A 19201-nucleotide genomic window follows, 5' to 3' on the forward strand; every position below is an offset into this window, starting at 1 on the left:
GGAACTGGTATAATGTGGAGAATTAAATTAGGTGCTGGAGAGTGTGATGGAGTTGGTCTTTCTGAGGCCAGGTACAAGCAGAGTTTTGGGTGACAAGAAGAACTACTATGTGAAGTTCTATGTAAAGTGTTCTAACACGGAGGTGAGTGGGCTCACCTGTCTGAGTGGCAGAAAGAAGGTAAGTGTACCAAGGTCTAGTGAGCCGGGAGAGAGATCTGAAGTGAAGTTGGACAGGTAGGTAGAGACCGGGACATGTAGGCTCCTGCTCCCCCCTCCCTTTCTTTTAAACTCCAATTTTTAAAATTATGGCATGATACATATAACAAAAGTTTTCATTTTAAAATGCTCAGTTCAATGGCATTAGATACATCTGTATTGTTCTTCACCTGTCTAGCAGTAGTACTTGAAGTTTGACTCTGAGTATGCTGGATGCTTTGGAGAAGTTTTGCAGGGAGAGCTTTAACAGTCTGAACTTTACAACGAATGGACTCATGCATGCAAAATTGAGGTATCATTACATGGAGGAAAGAGTGAAGAAGGGAGACTGTCAGAAAAGTTATACATTAACTGAAGGTACTAAGAAGTGCACGACTCTGGATTTTTATTTAATTTTGTGTGTTCTGGGAGCAAAATACTTGGGCATGGTACCACTGAGTTAAATTTAAATTCCCAACCCCTCTGGATACATTCTGATGGTAGAATCAACAGAGCTTGCTGACTGGTTGGTAGTGACAAATGAAGAGATCAGAAACAGTAAGTTTTGTTGGTTTGAACAACTGTTAGAGTTCAGGACATGCAAGTTTGGGAAATAAAACCATATGTTAAATTAAGATGTGTTTGAGATGTCTAAGCATAAATGTTGAGTGGGCTTAAAAATCTGGAATCAGGGAAGAAGTCAGGTTGAATGTAGGATGTAGGGGCTTGCCAGCATTTGCTCAACCACAAGACTGAATGAGATCATTTGGGTGATGAGTGTAGACAGCAGAATCTTGACCAGTTCAGGAGCAGGAGAGTTTAGCAAAGAAGCACCAGTAAGAAAGGCAGAGAACCAGTAGAGCAAACTTCTAGAAGGGAAAGGAAGAATGTGTTTGAAGGGGGCAGGGCAAATCAAACAGCTGTTCCAAAAGCTGCTCTGAGGATAATCAAGCACTGAGAATTGTGCATTTGAGGTCTTTGATGACATGGCAAGTGTTGTGATGATGTGGTAGTTTTATGATGCCTGCTTGAAGTAGGTTGCAGGAAGAAAGGACCAGAAGCAACAAGAATAACCTGTTAGGACATCTTTTTCCTTAGAATAGGCCTTCACAAATGCCCTGTGACTCAGGTTAAGGCATGACTGTGTGACTGTTCTAGAGCTTGAATATAATACTTTCACATGCTCGTTTCATCATTTCAATTTTAGGAACATGTCAAAAAATGCTGAAGAAGTAGAAATTTAGTAAAAAAATATGTGTGGGAGCTCCGAAGAGCCTCCACAGGGACCTAGGGTTGTGTAGAACACATTTTACTTTATTTTTTGAGACAGGGTTTCTCTGCGTAGCCCTGGAACTGTAATTCTCTGTGTAGGCTGCCCTGGAACTTACTGTGTAGACCAAGCTGGACTCGACCTGACAGGTATCCACCTGATTAAAGGTGTGTGCCACGACTCCCAGCTGTGTGTAGAACACATTTTGAAACCTGTTTTAATCCATAGAAACAACATTCTGAGATGTTGTTAGTCATTTGCAGAAGAAGGGTATTTTTAGGTTTTTGGAGGAAATTTTCCTAATGCTTTTCACACTATACTATATTATTTGTGAAATAGAAGTGCTCCTTTTGTCAGATGCTCTACATTGAGGTCTTTGACTGGAAGGGATATTTCCACGTGATATTTCCTATACATTTGGAGCCTACTTTGAAGGTAATGTTCTGCCCTTCTGCCCTCTTGGTGGGAAAAAGAATGCAAGCTTTTTTTTTTTTTTTTTTTTTTTTTTTAAATTTTGAGCCCTTAAGACTTAAGTTTACTTTTTTAAAAAGTAAGATGCTCTGTCTGATTTAGTCTCTTATCTTTTAGTAACTATATTTAACTAAGTATATTTAAATACCTTGGATTTTAGAATAGTCAGCTCTTTCTCTACTTAAGACACTTATTTAAAGCTAAAGCCTGAGTTTCTTTAAGGCAAAAAACTGATCTTTCACAAATTATAAAACTTCTCTCTGCTGTGAAGGAATTAGAGCAAGCATTACCTTATTTTCTCAACTCTTACGATGCTGGCATTTATGAGATGAATGTTATTTTATGTGTTACTAAGAAAAAGTTACTGCCGTTTTCAATTGCAAAATAAAGCGGGCTGAAGATGTGTAAGTGTGAGGATCAAGGTCATCATTTAGGCAGTGAAATATGGAATTGGAGAAAGGATGGCAGGAATTCTGGAGTTGTCTGTGTTTCTAGTCACCCAAGGGAAGCAGACAAGTTTTTCAGACTATCTTTCCTCAGGTCTTTCACTTGCTTAGTGAGGGTAGTACTCCTATGTACTAAGGGCAGCGGGGCTGCGTTCCCAGCACCCCGGCCGCCTGCTCGGCTAGCTTATGCCCGAAATAACAACACACAAACTGTATTCATTTAAACACTGCTTGGCCCTTTAGCCCTAGCCCTTACTGGCTAATTCTGTTATCCCAATCAACCCATCTCTAATAATCTGTAAGCACCGGTCTTACCGGGAAAGGTTCAGCATGTCTAACCTGGTGGCTTGCTTCATGGCGTGTGTCTGCCCGGGAGCGGGGCATGGCGTCTCTCTCAGACGCCTGCTCCCGAGAGGAGAGATGTGGAGTCTGACCTCACTTCCTCTTCCTCCCAGCGTCCTGTTCTGCCTACTCCTCCCACCTATCTTCTAACCAATAAAATGGGCCAAGGCAGTTCCTTTATTAGCCAATGACCTTCCTTCATCACTCCTACATACACCTTACAGTGCCACAGTAAGGATCACATGACATAAATGACATTTAGAGATACAGATTTTTCCTGGCAACATTCAAAGTATTTCTTTGATTTAAATTTAGGCTTTTAGATACTATTAAACAACCCAGGAAGTAACTTATTTAAGCCTTGTTGTCAGGTTTAAAATGTAATTTAGTTAGATATTTGCAAGTATAGTACTATTTTTTTATTAGTATTATTTTTATTATTTTTAATTTTTTTTTTTCTTTTTGGATGCAGGGTCTTTGTAACTCTGGTTGACCTGGAACTTTGTCTGTAGATTAGGTTGGCCTCAAAACTCACAGAACTCCACCTGCCTCTCTGCCTTTCAAGTGCTGGGATTAAAGGCATATACTGTTGTGCCCAGCTTGCTAAATAATTTTTATCCAGTCTTGAAGAATTTACCTTTTCATTGTAGTAGAGAAGATAATATAACCATTTTTATAACTCAGAAGTAACAACCATAAACATTCTGTTAGTACTGTGATCTTTCATGAATTTATTATGAATGCTTATGACATTAAAAAGGTAAAAGGATATAATAGTGAACATTCATACATATGGTATTGGCAGTGCAGCAAACACTGTTTTACATTTAGATTAGCGTCCCATGTTCACAATATTGTAGTGAGGTGATTGTTTCTCTTGTCTGCTATTCAAAAGCTGTAAGCAGAGAGTCATTTTGTTATATGTGTGTTTTTTCTAGCAGTGGAGCAGAGTGTGCTACTTTATACTGTTGGTCTTTGAGCTGAAATTTTCTCAAAAATCCTGCCTGCAGCTTTGGAGATAGAACTGTGAAGGTCAGAAACATGACACATGTCAAGTCATAGTCATGGTTAACTTACTGTGTCCAGACATTGTGTCCAGATCACTTTGCTGTTTTTATCTTGTATGCTATGAAGGTCATGACCCAGGCCTTAAATAGCCTTCCCACATTTGCACAGCTAGTTAGTTGTGGAGCTACTGACTTTAATTGAGATCTACTTTACACCACATCCCATGTCTTTTGCATAATGCTACCTCAATCCTTGTCAGTAACCATGATTTGTTTCTTTTGTAGGCAGAACCCAGAGACTACATTTGAAGTGTATGTGGAAGTGGCCTATCCTAGGACAGGTGGCACTCTTTCAGGTACTCACTTACCTAATTATGATAATGATGTTTCTTTATTGTATGGAATAGCTGTAAACAGAAGAAAAATAGATAAATAATGTAATGTCTTTAAGTTCTTTTAAGTGCCTTTCCTCATTTTTCATGTCCATATCATCCTAGGAAGAGGAGAGAATAAAAGTATAGTGAATACTTTGATTGGAATCCACTGCCTTGGCAGACTTATTTTTATCATTGGATATTGGTTTGCATATCATAGATGCCTGAAAATCAGTTATTTAGGCCTTGCTAATGGGCAAGGCTTGGAATTAGACTGTAGGATTCAAATTAACTGAAAGAGAATTTTTTGCCATTAAACTGCTTGAAATAGACCAAATTTAGCAAAACTGTTTCTAAAAGGTTGGAGACTAGTTAAAGGAAACTCCTCCTCTCTCTTTATCTTTTAGTATGATTTCATAAGTATCCTGAACAGTGGTGATCTTAGATGAGGTTAGGATGTTTATAGTTTATAGACATTTATAGTTTTGTGCTATATCTTCCCTTCTAATGACATATGTTAAAAAATGTAGTTATTTTCTTTCATCTCTGGATTTTACCTGTTTGACTGTGTCTTCATGGTTATACTCAGGTTGTATGTGTGTGATTTGTGCCCTCAGTGTATCTTATTAGCAAGTGTATGATAGCTATCCCATTATTTGTATAAAAATGCATAAAACTTACAAGTGTGGGTTAACAAATAATATAACACAGGTGGCCATATTCAGGTTAAGAATGTTGTGTGGTTTTATGCCAATTCTAGTCCTGGCACCAAAGATCTCTGGCCCCATCCTATGCTATGCTTTGGAAGTTCCACGTTGGTCCTCCTTTTATAATGCCAATTTTTTTGGGTACAAAGTTGCTGGACCTGTAAAACATGACACTCGATACTTGAACTCTTTCATCTTAGAATGTTTTGGGAGAACCCAAGATCTTAGAATTGTTTACCCAAATGGCCTGGGGCTTGTTTCCAGGGCCTGTATGAGTCAGTTTGTAGGCTTTGTCTTCATGAGTGTGGACTGTGCTGCTAGTGTGTTCACCCCAAGGCCTTAAGGTGCTCCTACATGGGGAGTGGTGTGTGGTACAGGTATAGCTGGACTTGGAGCAATGGGGTAGGATCATGCTTGTATGAGGGGTAACTTAATGTTTGTTTGAAAGATCTCTTGCTTTGTGGGATGTAGAAGGAACAGTGGGCAGTCAGTGTTCACTCTACCACTACTTTTCTTCTTCAAACTCTAAGCATTCCAAAAAATCCACAATGAGTTTGACTTTTATAGCATGAATTCTAATTGTTCTTAATAATAAAAACCTAGAGCCAGATATCGGGGTGGAAGTGGTAAATGCTGAAAGATCAGAGAGACAAAAGAGCAAGCTACAGACAACTTTTCCTTGCTAACTCCTCAGGCCAAAAAAGGGCCGAGCTCCTGTCCCATCCCGTCTTATATTCCTCTGCCCAGCCCTATTACTTCCTGTCTGTCTAAGACTTCCTGACCTCTATCTAGTTATGCCCTCTGATCTTCAGGCAAGCTTTATTCATTTGTTTGTTTGGTTTTTCAAGACAGGGTTTCTTTGTAGCTTTGGAGCCTGTCCTGGAACTAGCTCTTGTAGACCAGGCTGGCCTTGAACTCACAGAGATCCGCCTGCCTCTGTCTCCCAAGTGCTGGAATTAAAGGTGTGTGCCACCATCTGGCCAGGCAAGCTTTATTTGTTAGAGCACAAACCAAATTATCACCACAGAGTTTCCATTAGTTTTAAAGATTTATTTATCATGGTAGGAGGTAAAATATATCTAATACCTTTAAGCTTGATTTACAACTTTTTTGGTTTTTCGGTTTTGCTCTGTGTAGCTTTGGTGCCTGTCCTGGAACTAGTTCTTAAAGAGCAGACTGGCCTCCTCGAATTCACAAAGATCCATTTGCCTCTGCCTTTCAAGTGCTGGGATTAATGGTGCAAGTGCACCACCACTGCCGGACTTTTGCTTTTTTTTTTTTTTTTTAAATGGGTTTTATATATCTTACACTGGCTTCAAATTTACTGTGTGAAGATGACCTTGAACTAATGACTCTCTTGTTGTTCTACCTCCCAAGTACTAGGATTATAGACATGTACTACCACATTCAGCTATCTGACTTTAAGACTTAAATTTTTAGATATATGGCCTGTAGATCTCCTTTGTAAACCTTGGCTAGGTCTGGAAATGTTAGAGACAGCCTTGGTCATACCCAGAATCCCCTCCCTCCCTTTGTTCAGAGATGACCGTTATCCGTTATCCTTTTATGATAGTCATTCCTTTGTTTGTGTTCATGTTTTATTACGTGTATGACTACCTGAAAAAAATTTAATTGTGGCTATTTCTCAATTTCATAGAAAGAGAATTACTCTTTTGTAGAAGGAGCTGCGGGCCTACTTTTTGTCCCGCCCAGTTTTCACATGGTTAGCTTTACACCTGAAATAACGACACACAAATTGTATTCATTTAAACACTGCTTGGCCCATTAGCTCTAGCCTCTTACTGGCTAACTCTCACATCTTGATTAACCCATTTCTATTAATGTGTGTAGCACCACAAGGTGGTGACTTACCGGGAAGATTCTAGCCTACGCCCGTCTTGGGTCAGAGCTTCATCGTGTCTGCCCTCACTTCCCTTCTTCCCAGCATTCTGTTCTGTCTACTCCACCCACCTATGTTCTGACCTATCAGGCCAAGCAGTTTCTTTATTAATTAACCAATGAAAGCAACAGATGGACAGATGATCTTCGCACGTCACTGTTTATGCAGTTTTGGTATGTTTTTGCTCTGTTGTGTTTATAAGAGCCCTTCATGTTGTATGCCACTGCAGTCACTTATTTTCATCACTGTTGTGTTCATAGGATTGGACTACAGCTTTGCTGTTGTGACTGTTATTACTGGTGCTGGGGATCAAATCTAGGGCCAGGCAAGCATTCCACTACTGAGCTCTTAGACCCAGCCCTGTCTGTTCTGTTACTGACAGGAAAGTTGCAGTGTTGAAGTCATGTGCTAGATTTTGGCTATTGTAAGTGTTGCTGTGATTTTTCTCAGACATGGATCCTGGTGGGTGTAGATGTATGTTGCCATTGATTGTATAATGTATCTAATTCCTATGTCATACTAGACTTTGTGGGAACAAGTTGTACTGCTCTGCATTCTCACCTGAAGTATTTGGTGATCCCACTGCTATATAGCTTTGTCAGTACTTGGTGTAGTTTTCATTTTATCAACCCAATGGTTGTTTTTATTTGCTTTTTCTTATGACCAGTTAGATTGAACACCTTATTGGTGTGGGGTCTTGAATATCTTCTCACAAATATATGTATAAATGTAAATATAAATATATTTATACACACATATACACATACATGTATATATACACATGTACATACATGTACATATGCATGCACAAATAAATATATATTTGTACATATATACATGCATATATGTATGGTGTCTATTTAATTCTTTTGCTCATTTAAAATATTTTTATTTTTATGTGAATGTGTGGATGCATGTACCCCTGCACTCACCTGTGTGAGGAAGCCACAGGAGGACATTGGATGTTTTGTTGTGTCTTTCACTGACCCTGGAGTATGCCATTTTGGCAAGGCTGGTAGGCCAGCATCTTGCTCATTTTTAAGTAACCATTCATTGTTGGTTCATAAAGTATGCATTATGGACACTATCTGATTATATGTGTTACAGATGTCTTCCATTTTATGATTTGTCTTTCCCTCTGTAGAATATTTGATTCAAACTTCTTGGTTTAAATATAGTATAAAATCAATATTTGTCTCTTATCCATACAGATACTTTCTTTAAGAAATTTTGATTTTGACTTTTACCTTTAAGTTATATATGAAGATTATTTTTTTTTTAAAAAAATAGTTAATATTTGGAAAAGTTAAATTCTAAGTTGATTTCTCACCCATGGTTTGTACATTGGGACTTACAAGCTGAGTTAATAAGCTACACTTTACCTCTTCAGTTTATAAAGTAATGAGGCCTTTTGAAACTTCCTTTATTTTATTTTATTTTATTTTTATTTTTTATTTTGGTTTTTCAAGACAGGGTTTCTCTGTGGCTTTGAAGCCTGTCCTGGAACTAGCTCTGTAGACCAGGCTGGTCTCGAGCTCACAGAGATCCGCCTGCCTCTGCCTCCCGAGTGCTGGGATTAAAGGCGTGTGCCACCATCTCCCAGCTGAAACCTCCTTAAAAATCAATGGGTAATAGGAAGATGAGAGCTGCTGGAGCAAAATACCCTTTTTTGCTAGGAAACCTATTTCCCATTGAGCTACACTTCCCACCCAACAGCAGTGGCTATCGGTTTGCTAGAATACCTGTTTAACATGTGTTAAATTCCTTTGAAAAGAGTGAGCTCTAGCCGGGCGGTGGTGGCGCACGCCTTTAATCCCAGCACTCGGGAGGCAGAGGCAGGCGGATCTCTGTGAGTTCGAGACCAGCCTGGTCTACAGAGCTAGTTCCAGGACAGGCTCCAAAGCCACAGAGAAACCCTGTCTCGAAAAACCAAAAAAAAAAAAAAAAAAAAAAGACAGGTCTTTCCCCATTGACTTCTTCTTTTTGAGGCAGAGTTTCTCTGTCTATATCTCTGGCTGTTCTACTGCTCTGTAGATCAGGCTGGCCTTATTGATTTATCTTAATGTGTGCACATAAGTGAAGACCTTTAATTGTCTCTTAATGTGCTGTGCTCTGAGAATGGAAAGAGCATGCGATTTGTCAGTACTATGTAGAAACTACGTCAAGAACCTTAACACTGTAGGAATATCCTCTTAGACTGCACAGAGCTTAAGCTGGAAAAGGACATGAGCTCTTCGATATTTGGTCAGATTTCCTTTTGCTGTTTCTAGTGAGTGAACTATAGCTGAATATTTGGCTTCAGGCACTTTTTTTCTTTTTCTACAACTTTTTGCTAAAGAGTACTTGGTATATTTTCCTTTTTTTTTCTTTTACTGTTTTAGGCATTAATTTGGCTGTTTTAGATGATTGTAAAGAATCTACCTTTGTTCCTCAGATCTGCATCTCTGTGTTTCTGGACAAATTTAGATATAAATCTTACATTGCACAGTGCTAGTGTCTGGGCCTAATCTTCTCTTTGAAGTTTGTTTGCACCCCTCTGGAGGGATTAAATTCCTGCTGTGAGAAGGTGGGTTAAAAAGCACTGAGACTATTTTATGGGTCTTTAATTGAAGGGTTTAATGTACATTTTGTTTTATAAATGTCTGTGAGAGTTCTATTCTTACAATTTTTGCTTCCATTCTGATAGATTCTTGTAAGTTAAAAATGTATATAGTAAATTTTTTTGCAAGGCACTTAATATTTATTGGCAAATTATTTTGGTGTGTGTGTTTTGGCTATTCATCTTTAAAATTTTAGCAACCTTGCTTAGAGGATTAGCTCTTGAACATGTATGAGAGATTTTAAAATTTGAAAGGTTATAATGAAGAGTAGAATGACTAATAACTTTCATTTACTATTTTGATTTATTTATTTATTTGTAATCTTTATGTATGTGTGTAGAGATAAAATATATCACCCTTTTTCCAAACTTCTGCTATATGTGTTTTTCTTGCTCCCTCAGTTATGACTTTTGTTTGTTTGTTTTTCATTTCTTGTTATTTGAGACAGGGTTTCTCTGTAGCTTTGGAGCCTGTTTTGGAACTCACTCTGTAGACCAGACTGGCCTTGAGATTCACTTGCCTCTGCCTCCCAAGTGCTGGGATTAAAGGCGTGCACCACCGACGTCCAGGAATCATGTTTTTCTTAAAAAATATTAATATAGTTTTGTGAAACCACCTTATTTGTTATAAATTATTGTACCAAATATTTTGTTTACTTTCATTGACTCTTTTGATGCTTGCCATTTAGGATCAGATTTTTACCTTTTAAGACAGAAACTGAAATCCAGTCATGATAATGCTTGCCGATAATTCCAAGAGCTTGAATAACTGGCATGTATTATGCAGGAGGATGAAAAGTACACGTTGTAGTAATACCAGCCTGGGTTTCACGAGATCTTGCCTCAAAAACAAAACAAAATAAAACAAAAACAAAAACCTCTAAACAAATTAACAAAATCAAGTAAATTAGCTAGCTGTCAGTAGACTTTTGGTATGTTTTGTTTTATTATTACATTTTTAATGTTTTCCTAATTGGTCAGTTTGCTGGAAGAACTTACCCTTCCATTAGGCTCCCAAGATAGGCATCCTACACTGCAGAAACACCCAACACTGAATTCAGCCCATGTGACTAATGATCTCAGAAGTTTCTCTTGCAAGAGAAATCAGCCTATGAAGCCCATGATCAGATGGCACTGGGTGTGCAGAAACTCAGAAGTGCATTTCCAACATAAGTGTCTGGCTACAGCTGGCCTTTCTGAGCCTGCTGTGGGCACTGTGCCTGGGCAGATGCTTAGTGTTGGAAGAGTGGCAATATCAGGTTTTTCTGGGCCACCCACCAGATCAGCTTCCTTCTGCCTACACTCCTCCTTCAGCATTTGTAATGCAGTAGCCCAGTGGCCAGTTTTTAAAGATAAGGGTGATGAAGTTGAGAAACCGTTGGGATTTTGTGAAAGCAGTGTTAGTCACAATGCTTTGGAAGCTGACTTGTTCGTTTACCCAGGTGTTAGGCAGCAACCCTAAGAAAAAACTCTTTGCTAAAAGTTGTTCTTTTTTTTCTTTTTTTTTTAAATTTATTTATTAAAGATTTCTGCCTCCTCCTCGCCACCGCCTCCCATTTCCCTCCCCCTCCCCCAATCAAGTCCCCCTCCCTCGTCAGCCCAAAGATCAATCAGGGTCCCTGCCCTGTGGGAAGTCCAAGGACCACCCACCTCCATCCAGGTCTAGTAAGGTGAGTATCCAAACTGCCTAGGCTCCCACAAAGCCAGTACGTGCAGTAGGATCACCCATTGCCATTGTTCTTGAGTTCTCAGTAGTCCTCATTGTCCACTATGCTTTTATCCCATGCTTTTTCAGACCCAGGCCAGCTGGCCTTGGTGAGTTCCCAATAGAACATCCCCATTGTCTCAGTGTGTGGGTGCTTGTGGTCCTGAGTTCCTTGCTCCTGCTCTCTCTCCTTCTGCTCCTGATTTGGACCTTGAGATTTCAGTCCGGTGCTCCAATGTGGGTCTCTGTCTCCTTTCATCACCTGGTGAAGGTTAATATTCAGGAGGATGCCTATATGTTTTTCTTTGGGTTCTCCTTCTTATTTAGCTTCTCTAGGATGGTGAATTATAGGCTCAATGTTCTTTATTTATGGCTAGAAACCAAATATGAGTGAGTACATCCCATGTTCCTCTTTTTGGGTCTGGCTTACCTCACTCAGGATAGTGTTTTCTATTTCCATCCATTTGTATGCAAAATTCAAGAAGTCCTTATTTTTTACTGCTGAGTAATACTCTAATATGTATATATTCCATACTAAAAGTTGTTCTTAAATAAACGTTCACACTTTTGTCCACACAATGTCTGAGCAACACTGTTGAAGAACAACACTGAGACTTTGCCAATTTAATGTTTTGAGAGCCAGGCCTGTGATTTCATATGGTCTCAGAGCTTCATCTAAATTTGTGTTAATAACAGATGCTCCATTTTATTGGAGATTAAAAAAAGAAGGTTGAGAGGCTAGAGTTGATGGCACTGTTGCTGTGATAAAACACCATAACCAAAAGTAACTTGGGGAGGAAAGGGTTTATTTTAGTTTACAGTTCCACTTCACAGTCCATCGCTAGGGGAGTCAGGGCAGGGACTCAAACAGGACAGTAATCTGGAGGCAGGAGTTGAAGTAGTCAAACGTAGTCAACCACTACATGGTCAAGCTAGAGGCCCTGGAGAGTGTTGCTTACTTACTGGAATGTTCCCTAAGGTTTCTATCCTTATAGAAACCAGGATCACCTGCCCGAGGGTGTCACCACCCACATGGGCTGAGCCTTTCCATATCAGTCACTAATTTAAAAAATGCACTATGCCTACAGGCCAATCTTATGGAGGCATTTTTCCAGTTGAGGTTTCCTTTTCCCAAAGGACTCTAGCTTGTGTCAAGTTGACTTAAAACTCGCCAGCACTAGCATTTTAGATCATTTGCTGCTCTTCCAGAGGACTCAAGTTTGGTTCCTTGCATGCATATCAGGTAACTCATAACTATCTATAGTCCCAACTGTCAGGGGATCTGACCCACATACCCCGGTGTGTTACATACACTACTACATAATTAAAACGAATGAAGATTTAAACAAAATAAAACAAAACAAAACTCACACGGTCCTGGTGGTGCCACACACCTTTAATCTCAGAACTCAGTAGGCAGAGGTAGGTGTATCTTTCAGTTTGGGGCCAGTCTGGTCTATAGAGTGAGTTCCAGGACAGCCAGAGCTACACAGAGAAACCCTGTCTTGAAAAACAAGCAAGCAAGCAACAGACAAAACCACCATCACCAAACACAAGGCAAGAAAGTTGACTTAAACTTTCCGGTGTATGTGGGCACCGGGAAGTGAGTGCATGGAGACTTTTTCGTGGTGGGTTTTGATTTGTTTTTTTGAGATGGGGTTTCTTTGTGTGTAGTCTTGGCTGTCCTGGAACTAACTCTGTAGTTTCAAACTCAGTCCACCTGCCTTTGCCTTCCGAGTGCTGGGATCAAAGGCATGTGCCACCACCTCCTGGCTTTTTTTTCCTTCCCTAAGAGTGTTTTGCTGTGTAGTTCTACCCTGGAACTCACTATGAGGATTAAACTGAACTTGAATTTGTGTCAGTCTTGGAGTGCTGGGTTTATAAGCATGCATCCATAATACCTAGCATGTAAGAGGTCTTTTCAGAACCAAGTTTTTTTTTGTTTTATTTATTTATTTTTATTGAGAAAAGGAAAAAAAAACAAGTTTCTGTCTCCTCCCAGCCTCCCATTTCCCTCCCCCTCCTCCCACCCTTTTCCCCCTCCCCCTACTTCTCTCCCCCTCCCTCTCCAGTCCAAAGAGCAGTCAGGGTTCCCTAGAACCAAGTTTTATTTTAGATAAAAATATTCTTGAGGGAGATCACCTAAAATTACTAACATATTCTTATATTAATGACAAAGTTAGTGTATCCAGAAAACGTAAAGATAGCTGTCTTTTAAGTCCTTATTATTTTCCAGTCATTCTCCTTAATATAGTTTTCTCTGTGTGTACATGTGTGTACACGTGTATGTATGTGTGTATGGAGGCTAGAGATCAGATCATTGTTTAATTTATTTTTTAAGACAAGGTCTCACACTGAACCTGGACTAGACTGGTGGGCCAGAGAACTTTAGCGAGTGTCCTTTCTCTGTCTGCACAAGTGCCGGGGCTATAGACACATACTTTTGTACTCAGCTTTTTTGTGGTTGTTAAGATCCAAATGCAATTCTTTATGCTTGTATGGTAGACACTTTACCAACTGAGCCGTATCCATAGCCACTAACTTAAAAAAATTAATCTTAAAAAATTCTTTAAACTGATTTTAGGTTTAAGGAAATTAATATGAATTTTCACAGCCTGGGCAGCTTCCCAGGTGTAGACCATGCTTTTACCTTCATCTGTATCACAGCTTCCATATAGTTGCTGTCTAATAGCACATGTCCATGCAGTGGTTAACGAAGTCAGGTGATGTTAATGTAGGGAAGATAAAAATCAGCAGAGAGTGAGCTTTATTCACAGTGTGCAAAGAAGCCTTACTTGACAAGTTGGCACGAGACAACTTGTCTCTCCCCCTTTTCTTTCTCTTTTCTTGAGTTTTCCAGTGAAAATGAATCTACTCTATGGAGTATTATGGTGTGGACTTTTATTCTTAGTCATATAGGAACAAATTATCATTCACTCATTTATTCTGTTTTTTCCCAGTTAAGTCCTTAACATGGTAGTTAGAAAGTCTTGTTCGGAGCTGGGAAGATGGCTCAGCTGGTAAAGTGCTTTCTGCTTAGGCGTGGTGATGTGAGTTCCATTTTTAGCACTCATGTGAAAAAACAAAGCAAAACCCTGATATATTTATTTATTTATTTAGTCCCAGTGCTGGGGAGGTGGAGGGAGGTGGAACCCTAGGGCCTGCTCACCAGCCAGCCTAGTCTAATCTATCCTAGTGAGAAACCCTGTTTTCAAAACAAACAAACAAACAAACAAAATACTGACCAGTTTAGGGGAAAATAACATCCAAGGTCAACTTCTGGACCACAGGCCCTTGCCATTCCCAGGAACAAACAAATAAAGCATAAAAAAACTCCACCAAAGTCTTCATTGAGATATAGGTCTAGAACCTCTCTCATTGGACTGTTTTGTTGTTTGTTTGTTTGTTTGAGCAATTCCTAAAAAATGCTGAGGTTATAGTGTTCATGTGCCACTACAGCTACTTATCACTGTAGTTTTTAAACTTGCTCTATAAGCTCTATAAGGTCAGGTGGAGCTTTGAGCACTTCAGTGTGCCTCGTCCCTTTTTGGTTTTAAGATGGTTACGGTAATGATTATTACTTTAAGCTAAACTTGAGCCCAATAGTTTATAATAATATAAAATGGTTGCCCACCACACAATGAAATAAACATTATCTCAGTTATATAGGTCAAAAAATCAGGCTTCATGAGGCAGAGTTACATCTTGTTTGTTCCTTGTATTTCAGTCCTTAGAAGAGTGTCTGGCAGATTGTTACTGCTCCAGTTGAATGAGAGAAGCTTAATGCTAGGAAGTGACCTGTCCAAATGATGGAGTGGAGCTTGAATTTTAGTTTGAATATATTCTTTAAGAAATTTATAAAAGCTGTGGTAGAAATACACACACACACACACACACACACACACGTATATATGCTCTGCAGAAAATACATGAAAGCACATGTATCTGCCATTTAGCTTAAATAGAACATTTCAGGCCTACCTCCATTTGCTTTTCTATACCCAAATCACATTTTGAATTTTATATTAATTGTATATATGCACTTGGAACTGGTGTTTTTATTGTGTTGTTGCTACTTCAAATTGGTCATATTGAGGGAGTTCAAATTGCTGTTGTTCAGAAGAAACAGAAAATGAGCCATATATTTTATTTTCTTAATCAGTTCTTACTTTTTTGGGAAGCAGATTCCAGATTTTTTCTTGTTCCTAAAGTATGCACTTTTAGGGGCCAACTAGGTATAAGTGATGCCTAAGAGCATCTCATGGTGTTTGCTTTATTCACAACAGTGGCCTTTCTTGCCGTCTTTGTGATTCACAGTATTAGGTCTTTGGACTTTTAGGTGGATCTATTAGAAGTTGTTGAAAACATTTTTTTTATTAGATTGCTATATGTGTGCTTTTGAGATTTTTTTTTGTTGTTGTTTTTGTTTGTTTTAAGAGCATATTTCCTATAATTTCAGAGCCCATGTCTTCTCAACTATGAAAAAGGGCTACAAATAGTCCTTGCTCTGTGCATCTGAAGGGGTTTAATGGGTGCACTCATTGCATGGGACATGGAAAGTTCTTTATAAATGTGAACTGTTATTTTAACAGTTACTGTAAATTACATGTGTTAGGCAGGAGTTATATCTAAGCAGAACTCTGCTATTCAGCAACTGTTATCAATGAGGCCTTGCTGGAGAATAGCAAGCAAGTAAAAGTAGCTTAAGTGGATTTCTGAATCCTTGAATTTAAACTCAAGTCTTTTATTCATAGAAATGCCCTTAGCTTATACCCTAAGTGCTTTGGCATGGTCTGAGGATTTGTTTGTATTAGGTTTCTCATCACAGTTATTGATCATGCTGATGACTTAAATCATTGCTTTGTTCAGGATTCTTTTCATTAGAAGTAGCAGAACTCAGAATAAATCTATTTTGAGTGTAAAAGGGAGTTTATTCGTGGTCCACACTGACAAATCCAGTGGTAAAAATGACTTCAGATTTCACCAGATCTTGTCCTTCAACTTGTGTTTACAGAGATTTGCCTCCCTCTTTCTGTCATATTTATTGAGTCCTTGTTCTATGATAAAGTTAACTATGAAGAAATCTCAATTTATATCCTACCACTTTAACCACCTAAAAATGAATGTCTTATGGTGTTTTGAACCATTGTCTCTGAACTGATTGTAATAGGTGTCTGAGTTGTTGAGCTACTCATTGTTAGGAAGCAACCTTAAGAGAAAAAAAAATGCTTTTTAAAAACTACGTATGTTTCTCTTTAGGCAACATCTTGTGGAAAACTAAGACTTTGCCTACTTAATATCTTAAGAGCCAGGTCTGTGATTTGTTGCAGATCCCATTTGGGTCATATTCCCACCTATGAATCACATTTGGAGATTTTTTTTTTCTTTTTGACAGGATCTCACTATGTAGCCATGGCTGTGCTGGAACTTGCTATGTAGACCAGGCTGGCCCTTGAAGTTGTAAAGATCCATCTGCCTGTTCCACCTAAAGGCATGTGCTGGCTAAAGGGAATTAATCTAGTGATTAGTATGAGTGTGTGCATACACATGCCCACATATACACATGGGCATGGTGGCCTCTCAAGTGCCATTTGGATCCTATGGATTTCCGTAGAAGAGAGTCTGCTGAAGGAAGGCAGCCAAAAAGAGATATCTGTTGCAGTCATCAAGCAAATGTGCAAATACTCTTCAAAAAGCAGCAAGGTGCTTAGTTTAGTTGCAAAGAAACCCAAACAATTAAGGTAAGGTTTCAAGATTTAGCGACTCTTGGGTGGAGTTTCTCATGATTCTAGCATGTGGGAGGCTGCAGCAGGTGCAGTGACACTAGTTTTAGGACTGCATAATGAGATCCTGTCTAAAGAGAAACAAGGTTGCTCTTCAACTCCTTGAAAGTTACCATATAAGGCTGGTTTCCTAGGAGCCCCACATGACTGACTCAAATCTACTATCATTCTGTACACATTCTCTTTAGACTGAGTCCTGTGCTCGACTGTAGAGTAGCAACTATGCAAGTTCTGTCGAGCAGATCTAGACCTCATGTTATAGACCTTAGAAGGCTTTGAAGGGATTGAAACATTAGGAAGTAATGTTCTTGTCTTTGAATTTGTAGTACATTTCACAGTGTATTTGCATTTCTTCTTCATATTGAAGGCAGTCTGCTCAAGTCTTTGATTAGAAGCAAGCTTTACTGAAGAGACCACCACGAGCCTCCTTTGTCCAGTAGGAGGCTTTAATAAGTTGCCATCTCTGTTAATCGATCATTTTCAGTCAGGTTTTGATTGGTGTGAAACAGTGACTGTGTATTCAGGCACAGTGAGAGAATGTAAGCTCCTTATGGTACGTTGTTTTATTAATGTTTCCAATATATCTCCAGCATCTAGAGCAGTGATTGGTTCATAGTAGGTACTAGAACACATTTCTTGGTTCAGTGAGTGAGTTGATATCATTCTAACTGAACTCGGAGAGCCTTTGCAGCTTCATTGTAGATAAATATTTCATTTCCAGTGGGCTGAATCGCTGCTTCATTTATTGTAGTCTCTCTTAGTCTCTTTTTTTTACAGGATAGATCTAGGGAGGGAGGGTGTGTTTTTGAGGCAGGAGTTCTGCTGTGACATCATTCTGCCTTTTCTTTTTTTTTTTTTTTTTTTTTGGTTTTTCGAGACAGGGTTTCTCTGTGGTTTTGGAGCCTGTCCTGGAACTAGCTCTTGTAGACCAGGCTGGTCTCGAACTCACAGAGATCCACCTGCCTCTGCCTCCCGAGTGCTGGGATTAAAGGCGTGCGCCACCATCGCCCGGCCTCATTCTGCCTTTTCTATGAGCAGATGTGCTTAGGATGAAAAGTTTAAAGGCCGGCATGCTTATATTGTCCTACCCAGAGAGGAGTGTCTTTCCCTCCATTTAATATGTGTCCATCAGACTCTCCAGAGGACAATAAGGCATTTACCCAGGCCTCCGTGGCAGCTTGTGCTTCTTACATTATAGACTCTTTTTGCCTCTTCTGGGAAACAGTCTGGTGGTCTGGCATCATGGGAATTTATCTTATCCTGTAGCAAAGCAGTGGTTGAGGTGACTTGTTTCTGATTTAAAGATCCACAGCTAGTGGGAGTCCTTCCTTTGGGAAGATCGATCTCTCTCTCTCTCTCTCTCTCTCTTTCTTTCTTTCCAGTTTTTGAGTTTTTTTTCTTTGCAAAGCTAAGTTTGATAAGATTATTTTGTAAGACTGTCTGAAGATTCAGTAGTACTCTGAGTAATTATTAGTGCCTAGTTAGCTTTCTTTCCTCCCTTGTCAGATCAAAGCATTGTTCTTTACTCTTCAGCCTCTTGACACAAAAGTACAGCTATGTTATTTTTCATAACTTGGAGAATTATAGAGGTTTGAAACTCTTGGTTTCAAGAACTTTTTTGTTCATATATTTCCTACGGCATGGAAAAACCATTAAAAAATACCCTCAGTATACTTAATTAAAAAGTTTTTCAAAGTTTGAACTAAAAGTTAGTGTTTTCAGATAGATAGATAGATAGATAGAGATAGAGATAGAGATAGAGAGAGAGAGAGAGAGAGAGAGAGAAACTTGACTATGTAGTGAAAGAGATTATTTTAACCTGGGTTTGAAACTTTAGTTTGCTATGCAAGTGCCAAAAGTTATTTCTCCCCAGGGAGTGCCTCTTTCAGCAGTTTGTGCAGGCGGTGTAAATTCACACTGTTCAAGGAAGATGGCAATACAATTTAGTACAACCAAATGCGTTTTTTCCCTTTCTTTTAACTTGTTAGAAACCAAAATGTGATTGCAGTGGCAAAGTTGTCAGAACAACTGGAGTTTAACAAGTGTCTGAAGGATTAGTAAAGGAAATGTAGTTTACTCTGCAGCTTTTATGACAAAGCTACAGAGAAACCCTGTCTCGAAAAATCAAAAAAAAAAAAAAAGAATTTAAAAGGTTTTGCTCTAAGCCCCACCATGTGTTTCTTCCTTTTCTCCAAAATATACCTCTAGGTTGAAAAGCAAGATGAATCTCTCAGGGAGAAGCCATTAACTCTGAGGGAGTTTATCATTGTTAGACAGGCAGCCAGCATTTCCATTTGAATCACCTCTCAGTGTAGCTTGTACCCTAATCTTGTCCTAGAAGTTGGTAAGAAGTTTAAGTACTTCCTACTTTGTGTTTGTGTCCTTGTAACACCACCTTAATT

General features: G+C 39.1%; 1 protein-coding gene across 9 annotated transcripts in view; it reads left to right on the forward strand.

Annotated features, from left to right (window-relative positions):
• Window positions 1–19201, forward strand: part of Dennd1a (DENN domain containing 1A) — a 543784-nt gene that overhangs the window by 46403 nt on the left and 478180 nt on the right. For 7 of the 9 annotated variants that reach the window (XM_041675232.1, XM_041675224.1, XM_041675226.1 and 4 more), the window contains exon 2: window positions 4017–4087. In XM_041675232.1, the coding sequence (XP_041531166.1) occupies window positions 4017–4087 (71 nt within the window). Of the gene's footprint in view, window positions 1–3996; window positions 4088–19201 lie in introns of those variants that run through there. The other 2 variants (XM_041675229.1, XM_041675228.1) reach the window with 2 other exon arrangements.

This window comes from Microtus oregoni, unplaced genomic scaffold (assembly GCF_018167655.1).
Source record: "Microtus oregoni isolate MIOR12 unplaced genomic scaffold, Mior012 000025F_ref0000491, whole genome shotgun sequence".
NCBI lineage: Eukaryota > Metazoa > Chordata > Mammalia > Rodentia > Cricetidae > Microtus > Microtus oregoni.